The sequence below is a fragment of the Eupeodes corollae genome, chromosome 2 (assembly GCF_945859685.1).
Source record: "Eupeodes corollae chromosome 2, idEupCoro1.1, whole genome shotgun sequence".
NCBI classification, from domain to species: Eukaryota; Metazoa; Arthropoda; class Insecta; order Diptera; family Syrphidae; genus Eupeodes; species Eupeodes corollae.
Window position 1 is genome coordinate 114,913,032 of NC_079148.1, and position 14,344 is coordinate 114,927,375.

Here is a 14,344-nt window from a genome sequence, read left to right on the forward strand (position 1 = left end):
TGGTTTGACGTTTCGATAAAACGACAACCATTTAAAGAATGATTAACATTGCAAGCCTAAGCCGTTTACATACAAGTAGTTTAGTATTGAATGTGTTTTAAAACTAGATTTACGAGTAGTTCGATGAATTTAATATTAAAAATGCAAGGACATTTTGCAGAAATTAATGAAGGATTTTTTTTTGATATTTGATTGTTTTTTCTAAAACTTTGCATCGGAATAAAATCTTTCTTGGATTCAACTTTTTGAAATCAAAATTATGAACATTAAAAAAATGTATTTATAAAATAAACTGTAAACACAATTAGAGGAATTGAATTTTTATTTCTATCAAGAACCAAATTTAGGGAAAATGTAAGTACTAAGACTTAGCTAAGACCATACTTTACTATATCAAATGAAGAAAGCACCACTGTTCGAAAATTCATAGAAATGATTCTTACTGTGTTAGAATTTCGTTATTATGTGAGTTTCGACAATTGTATATTTTATTCATGTCATTAATATTCAACGGTGCTTCATAAGCATTCCTCGAAAAAAACTCGGGTTGATAAATAAATATTTCCTCAATAAATTAATTACATCTTATGTTAATTTAACAGTTGTAATAAAATTTTATATTTTAATCAATGCAATGTTTTTCTGTTGAAATTATGAGAAATAAATGTGGTTGGTATCTGAACCAAAATAAATTAATCAAAATTGAAAACCTCACCAGAGCAGAGAAGAAGAAAAAACCAAGAATTTATTTCGAAATTTCCCATTAAATTTATTCCTTCTTAGCTAACATCAAAGCGAAGGCATCATCATCTTATTGCATCATATCATCATCTTCTTCTTTGGCTTCGACTTTGTCGACGTCGTTCTTCGAGATGGTGGTCGATGTTGGTATTTTCTTTCATTACAAAGGCAATCAAATAAACCGCTCATAAAGCACTTTATATAGGTACCTTGTACCTACATACATACAAATAAAATTCGCAGTCTTTCTCAGACTATACTCAGTTTTCTATAAAGAAAAACATTTTCCACCTCATTTCGGTCAACATCATCCTTTGCCTCTCCTCACCACTACTTGGCATCAGCGGTGTTTAGGTTCGTTGGTTCACCATCCGGTTTAGTTATTGGGGGCAAGGGGGGAAATTCACCATTTTTGTGATGTTATGTCTTGAATACGGTACGGTACAGATATTGTTGTACTTAAATTCCACCCATCTGATGCCTTCCATTAAATTAATTGAAATTACTTTTGCTAGGACACGCAGCTTTCGCTTGAGTGATTCCTGTCGAATCCAATTACTTCTTCTTCGTTTATGTTATGGATAAAAGGGGAGGGGAGACGAAAAGAAACGATCAGGAGGAGAAGAGAGGAAGAAAAAGTTAAAGGCGATAAAATAGAGGCAGCATAAATTCCGTATGTGTGTAATAAAGTATAGGAATTTAATTATCGTTTTTTTTTTTCTGTAGATATAGAAGAAGCCATGAACCTGTATGTAGGTTGAAGGTAACCAACCTCACTTTAAAAGAGAAAAAAAGGCAAAATCACATGTGTACATGTCACAGTTTAACGGCTATGTACCTTTTCTATTATAAAACCACCAAATTATTTTTATCCCAAACAGTTTAATTAGAATAGGAATACTAATAAAAGAAAAGAAGGTAGATGTTCATTAATCAACTCAAACCCCCCAGTTCCTCCTTACTCCAACTCGTATACAAGAAATTCTTTATAAGATTAAGGATCTCTTTAAAATTAATTGTCGGTGTGCAAAAACCAACAAAATAACAATTGGATATTAAATAGCAACCATAAACTTAAGATCGGTCCCCTATTTGGTAGTGCCATTCTAAAGGGTGTTTCAAAATTAAAGGAGTTTTGAATTTGACACCATTTATGTATAGTTAAGTTATGGCAGCTTTACAAAAAAATAAAATGGTAGCAGACTCGAAGGTATTAGGTAAATTAAAACAGAGCATTAGACAAAAAAGTTAGTTTCACCTCAGAATATTGATCTACATCTGGGTTTCGTGAAAAGTTCAATTTGTATACTCGTCCTGGCACGATTTTTCAGTTTTAAATAGTAGCTAAATTTAAACGGAAATTGACAGTTTATGACAGACCATATAGTATCCGCGTAGTACCCGTGGCATGATTGTTTGTGCTTTGGACTGTCATGCAAGGAGTCTTGGGTTCAATCCCAGCCTGTGGCACCTTAATTTAAAAAAAAAAAAATTTCGCTGGTACTGCCTCTTGCGGGGAATTGACAAATCCTTAAAGAGTAATTCTTGTCATGAAAAAGTGTTTTCTCAAATAAGCCGTTCGGATTCGGCCTAAAATTGTAGGTCCCTTTCATTCCTGACAACAGTAATCGCACACAGGAATGGTTAAGAGTTGTAAGTCTCTAGGCCCTGGTCCACAACGGACTGTTGCACCACCCAATTTAATTTAATTTAATTTAATGTAGTATCCGCGCCGTGATGGTTAGGGCGTAGAACTTTCGTGACAGATATATTAAGTTCATTCCCTGCCTATACCATCTGGCTCTTGAGAGCACTTGACAAATACTTGTTATGGAAATAAGCCGTTTCTCAAATAAGCCATTCACATTCGTCTTAACAACTGTAGGAGGGTAACTCCATTCCTGACATTACTTGCACACAGAAATAGTAAATAGTAGTAAGTCACTAGGCGGTAGGCCCTAGTTTTCCCAAGTGCTGGTAGCTCACTTCGAAGACGCTCTATATAAAGACCAATCTGTCATTCTGGTTTGCCTACAAGGTAATATCAATTCTCCACTGTTAATATCAATTCACCACTGCTAAAGTCAATTCACCACGAATTGATGAAAAAATAGTGCTTACCTAACCTTAAATGGACAATTTTGTTGCAACATTGGTTGATAAGGAAAAAGTTATTAAATCTAATGCTGAAAAGTGTGTTGTATGTTGTGATATTGTTTCGTATATGTATGTTTTTTGTAGGTAATAAACTTGAAAAAAATAACTGGTGTAATGCTAATAAGAACAAATATAGGTCACTAAAATATCAGGTTTTTAAGTTGTTTCAAAATGTTCAATTTGCCTTTCTTATTCTTTATAATTTGTTTGAATGTATGAATGTGTAAAAGAAGAATGAAGTAATATTGGCGAAGTATTTTGGACGCAGTTATACAGGGTCCGGCAAAAAACCAGCCGTATTTTTATTCCTTTATATTCAAAGCTTTTTATAAATAAAATGGTATTCCGGGTATATATAGATAGAGAGAGGTCTACGTGCCATTTTTAGTAATCATAACAGCGTGGCACGGTGAGCATCGCACATTTGTCGTAGAGGAATAATCCTTAATGGTGGTTCTGCGATTACTACTCAGCGAGCATTTTGAAATGATCCTGTTCCGGATAGAAAAACAATTCAAGCTTGGTTATCAACGTTTAGAGCAACGGGTTCTGCGCTAAAGAAAAAATCGTCTGGCCCACCCTTAACCGCAACAACGCCGGATAATGTTAAACGTGTAAGTGCGTCTATCCAGCAATCTCCAAGGCGTTCAGCCCTTAAACATGCAGTTGCCCTTGGATTGTCTGATAGGAGTGTAAGACAATTTTTGCACACACATCTTCATATGCATCCCTACAAAATAATGATCGCACAGGAATTAGGTGGGAGACATTTTGAAACTCGCAGAGCTGTTCGTGAGACATTCTTCAAAACATTCCCGTTGGTGAAGTTTTAATTTCGTCTGACGAGGCCCGGTTTGGTTTATCGGGTACTGTAAATAAACAAAATTTCCGATACCAGGCAACAGAAAACCCTCAAGAAATTCGACCACGTCACAGCCCTTATGTGACATTTTGGTGTACTGTTCCTGAATTTGGTGTGTTAGGTCCGTATTTTTTCGAAGAAAATGGGCAAAAAGTTACAGTTAGTGCGGATATCGATACTGTCACATAATTGATACCTTCCTCCAACTAAACTTAAATCAGTTTACTAGGATCTCAAAGCACACACTCCACGGCGTTCACTAACCATTTTGAGAGAGATGTTTCCAGGGCATCTTCTTTCTTTACAAGGAGACATTACCTGGCCACCAAGGTCCCCCGAATTATCATCTTGTGTTTTTTTTCTTTTGGAACATTTAAAGGCCCAACATCTTTGGAAGCACTTAAGAAGGCAATCACTCAGGATGTGATAGCCATTACAACACATATGACTCGACGAGCAATGGAAAACTTCCGGGAAAGGCTTCGTAAATGTATTAATAAAAGAGGACAATATTTAACGGATATAATGTTTAAAACTTAGTAATTTTTAATTAATGTAATTTATTTAATGTAAAATGGCATAGTATTTAGTTTAAAAAATTCAATAAAATTTTTCTGTGAAATTGTTTATTTATTTGTCATTGCCTTTTAAAATATGGGAGATCTTTTTGCCAGACCCTGTTATTACCATACGTTATTAAAAAATACATTTTTTGCGTAAAATAACCTTACAATAAACTTCTTTCTGAAACAAAAATGTTGTTGGGACTAACAAACAAGAGATGGCGTTTAAAAATTAAATACAATTTATTCCACCAAAACAAACCGTGATTCTTTAGGAGGCGGCAGATAGTGGCCTAGAGGTCTTTTTGCTTCAAAGTGTCAAGAAATTGTTAATTATTAACTTCGCTACATTTAAAAGTGTGTGCTATGTAGAATACACTTTCCAATTCAATAAAAAGTTATAATTGTCTGGACAAGAAATTTGTTGTATTCTGTGAAGAAAAATTGAAAAAAGGGGCTGGCATGCGAATCATACTGATAACTTAAAATCCCGTCTGTCGATTTGTCTTGCTAAAAGTTTGTGGGGTTATGTTAAAAAAGTTGTAAGTTGAATTATTCTTAAACATATTAAAATTACCAACAATATTTAGTAAATTAAAATTTCGAGAAGATATAAAATTCCTCAAATTAGCCCACCCAAGATTAGAGGAATACCATTAAGCTTTTCCAACCAAGCTGAATATTTTGGCCTCATTTTAGACAAAAAACTAAATTGGAAGGCAAATATTGATGAAAGAGTAAAAATAGCTACTGTAACGCTTTTTACTTGTAAAAAGGCCATAGGATTAAAGTGGGGCTTCTCCCCAAAAATAACTCACTGGCTATACACTTCGGTAATCAGACCGATACTCATTTATGGAGCTGTCGTATGGTGGACTGCACTGGACAAGATGGTAAATATAAATAAGCTCATCAAAGTCCATCGGTCAGCAGGTATGTGCATCACAGGAGCACTTCGCTCAACACCAACCGCAGCACTGGAAGTGCTTTTAAACCTAACACCACTTGACATCTTCTTTTTAAAAAAAAGTTGGCTGCCAACTCATGTGTAAGGCTTAGAGCCACCTCTCAATGGAACAGTAACAATACTGGGCATACTACTATTCTAGATAATTTCAAATCTATCCCAGATCGCTTAGACTATACCACCCCAAAAATGGTATTCGGTAAAAGCTTCCATGTGTCCATCCCTTCAAGATTCTCCTGGGAAGAAGAGAAACCCCTGGAAGACGATGCGGTACACTTCTATACTGACGGTTCAAGGCCCGATCACGGAGTTGAAAGAGATATCTTTTCAGAACAACTGAATCTCAGTCTATCCTATAGACTTCCCAATCAATGTAGTGTATTCCAGGCAGAAGTAATGGCGATTAAAGAAGCACTTTCCTTTCTCAAAGAAAACGTTATATCTTGTAAGGATATACGAATCTTCTCAGACAGCCAAGCCGCTCTTAAATCTCTCGCGTCTGTCTCCACGAACTCTCAAATAGTCCACGATTCTCGATCATCTCCGAATGAGATGACGGAACAGTTTAACATTCACCTCATTTGGGTGCCGGGTCACAGAGACATTCCGGGAAATTGCAAAGCCGATGAGCTCGCCAAAAACGGAACACTTCTGCCTCATGTTAGACAAAAACATAACATACAGGCTACAGGCAAATATCTTCTCAAGCAATATGCTCTAGAAACAACAAATTCTAGATGGTCACAAAGTACCACCTGCCTAGCAACCAAGCAAATATGCCCAAGTATTGACTTAAAACGGTCAAAAGGCTTGATATCACTGAGCAGACAAAGTATAAGCTCTACAATTGGAGTAATAACGGGACACTGCCTCATAGGAAGACATGCTCTGAGGCTAGGGGTCTACACAAATGACTTCTGTAGAAGCTGCATGGACGAGGAGGAAGAGGAAACGGTCCAACACCTTCTATGTACATGGCCAGCACTCTCCATTAGAAGGAATTACTTTCTCGGTAATCCCTTCTTCGATAACACCAGTGAACTGGCAACGATTGACACAAAACGTCTCTCTAACTTTATTAAAAGTACGAAATGGTATTCATTACTCTCCCATGAGTAACCTCATTAGTAGTATCACAATCGACCCTTGAGGTCTACGTGCGTCAATGACATCTGGACAGCCACTCCAACTTAACCTAACCTAGTAAATTAAAAACAAAAATGAGAAATAAACAAAATGAGACGTGAATAGAAACGGGAATAATAAGGGAATGAGACGGTAATGATACAGGAATGAGATAGGAATGAAACGAGCAAATTGAGCAAGGAATGGTAAGAGATTCCGGAGAGAGAGAGAGAAATTAGACTATAAACAAAAGACCACTTAAAGAGACTGAGATATGAAACGAGGGAAACTGGGAAACGTTTCACCAATCATGACTGATGGTTAGTGCGTTGGTCTTTCATGCAAGAGGTCTTGGTTTCAATCCCTGCCTGTGTCACCTAAAGTTTTATTCTCACCTAAATCCCTGCAATTACTCGCACACAGGAATGGTTGAGACTGAGAGTAGTAAGTCCCTAGGACCTGGTTCTCTACGGACTGTTGCGCCACCTAGTTTCTTTATTTTATTATAATTGTTTAACAATGCAGGGTTTTACATTTGTAAACGTAAAATAATTGTATTTTATGGTATTTCTTTTTATTATAAAGTTTGAACGTTGGCATTATGTGGTGTAAAAATGCATCGTTTAAATGACTAAAACGTGAATTGTTGCGATTCTTTGGAGGTAATGTTCGAGCATTTTTTGACACATATTGGCTGGTATATCAGCCATAACTTGAAAAATGTTTGTTTTTAAGTACTCAAGAGTTAAAAGCTTATCTGCACAAACACGGTCTTTCACGTAGCCATACAAAAAAAAATCCAGCCGTGTCGAATCGCTTCATACTGGTGGCCAGTTGATAGCGAAACGTCAGAAATTACACAGCCAATTATTGTGATAGCTGGACTTTATCTGGATTTAGGTGTAAACGGCTTGTTATAGCTATCATTGAAATCGATCCGGTAAAATGTTTGAATCGGTATTTGACGGTATTTTTCTTTGATTAGTAATGAAACTTTTATACTGATCGATCGGAAATCACACGGAGAATGTATTTTTCTATTTTCCGGACGGAAATTCATTTTCCTCAACAGCTGATACTTTTATGTTCAAAAGTGAAAAAAAAAATCGTTCCTCTGATTTGTGTTCCAATTTCACAACATTCTAATAACAGATTTTTTTCAGTGAAAATGTTTCGATGGATTTTTATCAGGACATTTTTAATGATAGCGTTACACGACCCGTCAAAAAAATTCCAATGTTTGTTTTCAATGATAAAAACCAATGGCAGCTATAACTGGCGCCTAAATCTGAATGCAAAACACGCCATAATATGCCGTAAGACCGTCCTAATTTCTGAGATCGACGAGGAATTGACACATTCGGGTCTTTGGGAACAGTTTTACTTACACCAGCGATATTTTCAGTTGTACGAGCGAAACAAAACGCACATTGCACAGGCCTTACAATATCTGTTACCAATCCAGTTTTTTCAAATTTCTTCAGACAAAGAAAAATTGGTTAAACAACTTAGTATGACAGATGATGAATTCTTTACTTTTGTACCGCAAATTGGATAACCCGTGTTATTAAGTTAAGAAATCTCTTGGAATTATTCAAATATCAAAAACCAACAGCTGTCAAGTAATATCATATAAATGGCGATTAACTCAAATTGTTCGTTATTCTTGGGACACCCTTTGGTCTACCGAATACAATGAGTAGAACAAATTTTGGTTGAGAGCTTGTCAGCTTCTTTATCTATTCTTTGGCAAATTACTTTGAATCTTCCATTCCAAGAACTCGTAATTAAAACTAAACTTTGGCTTTTTTTCGAGCAAATTTTTTTTATTCCTGGATTTTTAATCAGGGATCAGTCTGTCCAAATATATTCAACATTCTTAATTGGTGAATAAGATAGCAGGTCTAAGGAAATTTCGTTTCTAACACGACGAATTCCAGGATTTCACAATTTATTTTTTTTTAATTTTACCAAACACATTTTTTTTTAAATTGGAGCAACACGAAAAATAATTGAGCGGCGGATTTAATTGTGTGTGGGTGTTTATTTCTGTTTAACTTTTTTTTTATTGATAGCAACGGAATCCTAGCAGAGCAGCAGCTTTTCTCCGTCATCTATGGCTTAAACAAAAAAAAAAAACAGGACTTTAGCCGCAAGTTGTTTCCCATGTCAGCCGCCATTATATCCTGTTTCACGTATGACTAAACTTTTCCTTAATTTTACGCCCATATTTACTTAGGACACAGCACAAATAATCGACCATTTTACCGCCACTTCTTTCCCGCCATATAAAAGAGGGTATATAGTAGTTAGGTCATCGACAGGACACATACACACATTTGTACGTATTTTCGTATTTTGTAAGCGCGAGGCGGTTTTCGGGGTGATGGTATTTGATGTTGGAAAGAGCGAATGTTAAATGGAGCTGAAGTTAAACTTTTGGTTTTTGGTATGAGATTTTGGGTTGGAGGTTGAACTGACGGGACAAACGGGACGGACCAGACTTTTATATGACGGGAACAACCGCGGCGGCGGCGGAAAAACTCCCTTTTCTCTATATACGAGTATTTGGAAATGGATGTGATTAAAAGTTTCGGACTTGAGCTTGTTTTTTTTCAGTTTTTGGGGTACTTTATTTTGCTTTTATTTTGGATTTTTGTTTTTTGTTTTTCGTTTTTTTTTTTTTTGTTACCGGATTTGGGATCTCTCTCGTTGATATTGCAGCACATATTGAAGCCGTGCGGATGTAATTTAAAACTTTAAGCAAATCGAGCATTCAAACAAAGTTCATTGAATTCCCTGATGACATACTTTCTGGACCATCACATCAGGCACCAGTTGGTTTGGTTTCATTTGGTTGCCAGGATAAAGGATGTTAAATTTTTTAGTCAAAAAAATATACGGCTATGAAAATAAAAGCAACGAATTCCTGAGTTCATGTTAGTTGTTTTTAAAATTTTGTTTTTCGTAGGATATATATTTATGTATATTTTTAATGCGTAGTTTTTTAAAGGCGGAATTATTGTGTTTGGAGAAAAAATCCATGTGCAGAAATGAAGTACTTTAAACGAAAGGAATGCGATGAACTTACCACCGCGTATATGCACTTCACGGCTCAGCACTGTTCCGACAAGATTACGAAGTTTACATCTGAAAATAAAAATATCAATTTTGATTTAAGTGTTACAAATTATTTAAAACAAAATTTAAATATAATTTTGCAACTGTCTTAATGTAAACGTCAGACTTGTCATTGGTATTTAAAGTCATGTCTATTGGAATTCTCAGAAAATGTACTAATAAGAAAAATCTATAAAGCCCTTAAATTGATTTTTTAAATAAACTTAGTGCAGTCCTTTTGTGCGTCTATATTAAAAGTTTAAATTTATTGAGATTTAATGTTCATAAAATTGTGTTGAGAGAAATTTAATGTGAATCATTTTGCTTAAAGTTCGTCGTGATAACAGAAATACTTGACTTATCATAGAGAATTTCTTTTTAAAATTATATCTGTGTGGGCCACCCCTTCGTTTTTTGGCATACAATTTAGGATCATTGAAATGTTAAGAATTATATTGTTTCTTCATGAACCTTCCATTTAAAGAATCGACTTTTATGGATGATTTCTTTTAAACGAACACAACAATTTCAATTGAACTAAATCAAAAAATCTTCGAAATTGTTACAATTTATGAAAAAATCATTAGTATTCGGAATAAGAGTCAGGCAGAAAAATAACAATATGCAGTTCAGTAAGAGTCCAACATATACACTAAGTTGACTTTTAAAGTACTCGTACATTTGCATTGACGTTTTTCGATCTGTTCAAGTTCTAAAAGTTCTTGATGAGATATTGACGTCATCACTTACCGAGAACTTTTTATTTTGCTTGGTTGTGTGCATTTTGCTTCATTCAGCCAAAACAAAAAAACAGATATTTATTTTCCGAAAAAAAAAAATATGTTTGATACATCAAAAAGTTTACCAAAAATGTCGATATTTTTATTTTAATAAAGCAAGAATATTTATGAAGTTTTTTGTTTTATTTCCAGCTTAGTTTTTTACGGGTTCAAATTCTGAGAAAAAACCAGTCAGCGAGAATCCAGATTTGTATAGTTGCATTTTTGATGGCACTTTTATAATACAAACAAATTTAATGCGAAATATAGTTTTTTTTCCTTTATACAAAATTAAAAAAAAAGATAAAAATATTTCGCATCCAGAAATTTAAAAAAAAAAGTAAGTTTAAAATATATTTCAACAGTAAAATTAATTGAACCCTTGAAATTGTGTTCTAAAAAAAAACAAAAGTTAATAATAAGAAAATTAATTTTTTTGTTTTTTGAAAAGATTTTTGAAACGCACAAGTATACATACAAAAAAAAATAAATTTTAATCAATTTTTTTAACGAATTACATTTTCTTTTCAATTGAGTCAGATTTCGAGTTCGTTTCAATTCTGTATTGAAATAAAATGCACGACTGGGTCGCACGAACTTGCTCCTGTATGCTAAGAGTCTGTTTAAAAAAGTACTTATATAAGATTTAAAAATACCTGTAAAATAAGTTTGTCTTCAAAGATATAAAAGCCTTTTAATTTGTCAAAAAAAAACCGCACAATCTTTGTATATGAAAACCATAGTACTCTCATGAGCAGAAACTTTTAGGACCAGATGCCGAGTCGTTGGCGTGGCGTTAGTATCGAAAGTGGAGAAATTCAGCGGGAGCGAGAGAAAAATATTATTTCCATTCCTATAAGCAGCCAGCAGAATAAGGGAAATAATTAATTTTCGACCCAAAAAGTCTACACAATTTCCTTCATTCTACTTGAGTCTATCCTTGTATATATTTTCACATAAAAAGCTTCCATATGAAGGTTGATGAATTTGTTTTTGTTTTATTTATATCAATGCACTTTATATAAAAAACAAAATGGCTTAGTATTGTATCTAATAAGGGGATGAAACAAACTTTTGCATTCTTACGTCAGCTGTTTAGGATCTTTTACCGATATTTGTTTTTATTTACATTCATAAGTCTGCTTTTACTTCGGTACGATCATTGTATATGAAAAATGGTTTCTATTATGTATAAAGCTACGATGCGTTCGATATAGATTCAACTTGTTCCTTAAAAGCTTTTTTCCTTTAGATAGCTTTATTGTAATTTCATATTAGAAGAACCAGGATGGAAAATAAATAAGATAAGAAAGAGGCAGACCATGAATGTTTTAAATTGTAAAGCGATCGCCTATTGGTTGTGTAGTTAGGTAGCAGGTAGATGTCTAAAACGAATAAAGAATAGTTCATTGGTGTGCTTACCTTTATGCAGATAGATGGATAAGGACAAGTATGTGATGATAATGAAGGAATGTTATTGGTAGCTAAAAGGTACTATACTACATTCCTTCTTTACTATAGGTTTTCAGCGTTAAAATGAAGTTTTTACGTTCAGTTTATTTATTTTGTTAAAGTTTAAAAAAATAACAAGCATAGGTACGAACAGGTACAAGAAATTGCTATTCATGTTTGTTTACAGTCAGGCTTTTGTGCGTTTGGGATTTTAGTTATAAAGTGACACGTAAGCAGTAGTTGTAGAAGTTGTACGTAATACCTTTATAAATAGGTACAATGTGTATACGTTGAAAAAGTAATACTAATAGAAAATACATATACCCTTTCTGGCCCGTTTCTTTAACTTATACTAAGTTTATATAGGCGAAGGAAAGTAAATCATGTGTGAAACTACCTTATTCGTAAAGAATAATATTTTAAAATCACATATACAAAGTTACCAAGATATTACTTCTTGATAGACACTATAAAATAGATTGTTGATTAAATATATCATATCCGATATAGTTGCGCTACACGCGCGGCCATATCGTTGAAATTTACAACAATTTTAGTTATAAAAATACATAAATATGTGCCAAATGCACTAAGATAAAAGCTAGGAATGTAATTACAATTTTGTTAAAATAATGTGCTCTTTCGGGCTCATGCACAGTTAAAATATTAAAAAAAAAGAACTATTTTAAGATTCAAAATTTTGTCCGAAAAATAAGTTTGTCTTCAAAAATTTAAATGCTATTTTATAAATAAAAAAACATTTGATTTTTCAAAATTTTTTTTTGAAAATCGTTAGAGCGGTTTTTTTTTTAAATTAATTTTTTATATATAAAATTTTTAAATTTTGTTCTAAAAATATTTTTGGTACGCAGTTGTTTAGAGATTGTTAATATACGCTATACGTTTGAATTTCGTAAAAAAATGTTGATCCGTTTTTGAGATATCGAGTTTTGAAAAAATGAAATTAAATATTTTTTTAAACATCCAAATAACAAAAAATTGCACTTTTGATAATCAAATATTGTTAAAGCAGTATAAGAGCTCATTCAGAAAAAAATTTATTGAAATCGGTTTATAAGTTGCTGAGAAAATTAAAAAACAAAATAACGGTTCTATGAGCGGTACCTTTTCTGAGCAATACAAAAATTTGTTTTTCTTATTAAAAGCAGTCAAATTAAAAAATAAAATTTTAGAGAAAATTTAAAGAAAATCTATTGGTGTGTTTTTGAGAAAATTCAAATTTTCGTTTTTTGACCAAAAAAATTGTATGGTGGCCACTGTTAGTTTCGATCTTAAAAAAAAAATGAAAAAACGCCTAACGCGAATCTGCTCAAAACCTTAACTTCCAAGTTTGGACAGTTGTGGACAGACAGACAAAACCGACGGGACGGAATCGCGGGACCCACTTTTTTCAGCTTCTCTACCATCGTAATATCATGTTTGATTAAAATCTCGAGTTCGAAATTTTGCACGAATGCAAAACTTGCCATATAGTTCCTATATGTCGCAAGTAAAAATGTTTGCTTTATTAATTTTTATTTGAAAACGGATCAATTTGTCTTAATTCTAAAAATAATGTTTAATTTAAGTGTGAAGGCTTTAAAAAAGTAAACATAACAATATTTTGTTATAAACAAATAATTTTAAGTCTATTGCGCATGTTCTGCATTTCATTTATTGTGGATACGCTTTGCGAAAGTGAATTTGGGTGTTTCACAATTCGTTATCGTGAATTGGATTTTCGAACATGCTAATGGATGTTTTGTATTTCGGTTGGTTCCATCTTTTCACCGCATTCCAATCACATTTTTTATTTCTGTCAATTGATCTTTAATAGCTTCCTTCTGGTAGGAATCGAAGTTGCAGCAAGTTTTTGAATTGAAGGATTCGATGAATAAAAGGTTCTATTTCTCTTAGAACATGTACAAAAGTGTATTTGCTTAATCTAAAATTAATTTCTTTATCAGAACAATTCTACATAATTTTCACACAACACTTACATTGTGTCAGGTAAATCCAATATGTACATTTGATTTGTCTCGCAAAATTCGTCTTCTTATTTTTTCTCTTGAATTCTTCTTCCTTTTTTCACTTAAAATTGCCAATAATATTGCATCCATCTTTAAAACATCGAACATTTTACTTCAGAAACAAAATAAAAATGGATTATTCTTTAGTTCTGACAATTCGAAGCAATTTGGAAGTTTTCAAAATCAATCGAATTGAAGAACATGCAATTTCAATTCACATGAAATTGAGAAGTGATTTAAATTCACTTTCGAACTAAATTCATAACATGGAGGTTATCTCTCTGTTCCAATAATACTTGAGTCGAAAACCATTTCTTATCAGTTTTTTTTTGTGTATGTAGTTTATGTGTTTTGAAAAGAGAAGTTGTAACTTGAATTTTTCCAAAAAATAAGCTTAACCCTTTGCCGTAAATGGGACACCGGTGTCCCGTTCCGGTATATTTTTGGTTATTGTTAAAAAGCTTCCGAAGTCGAGGAATTTCTAATGGCTGAAGACCAGTCATTTATATTAGCGGACATGCCAGCTGGAGTATACGAAGCTATAGTTG

The 14,344-nt window shown here is 33.4% G+C and overlaps 1 protein-coding gene across 5 annotated transcripts in view; it reads right to left on the minus strand.

Annotated features, from left to right (window-relative positions):
* The window catches only part of LOC129946247 (cell adhesion molecule Dscam2), a 209,739-nt gene that overhangs the window by 119,306 nt on the left and 76,089 nt on the right, over positions 1 to 14,344 (minus strand). For all 5 annotated transcript variants that reach the window (XM_056056371.1, XM_056056373.1, XM_056056372.1 and 2 more), the window contains exon 5: positions 9,507 to 9,565. In XM_056056371.1, the coding sequence (XP_055912346.1) occupies positions 9,507 to 9,565 (59 nt within the window). The remainder of the gene's footprint in view (positions 1 to 9,506; positions 9,566 to 14,344) is intronic.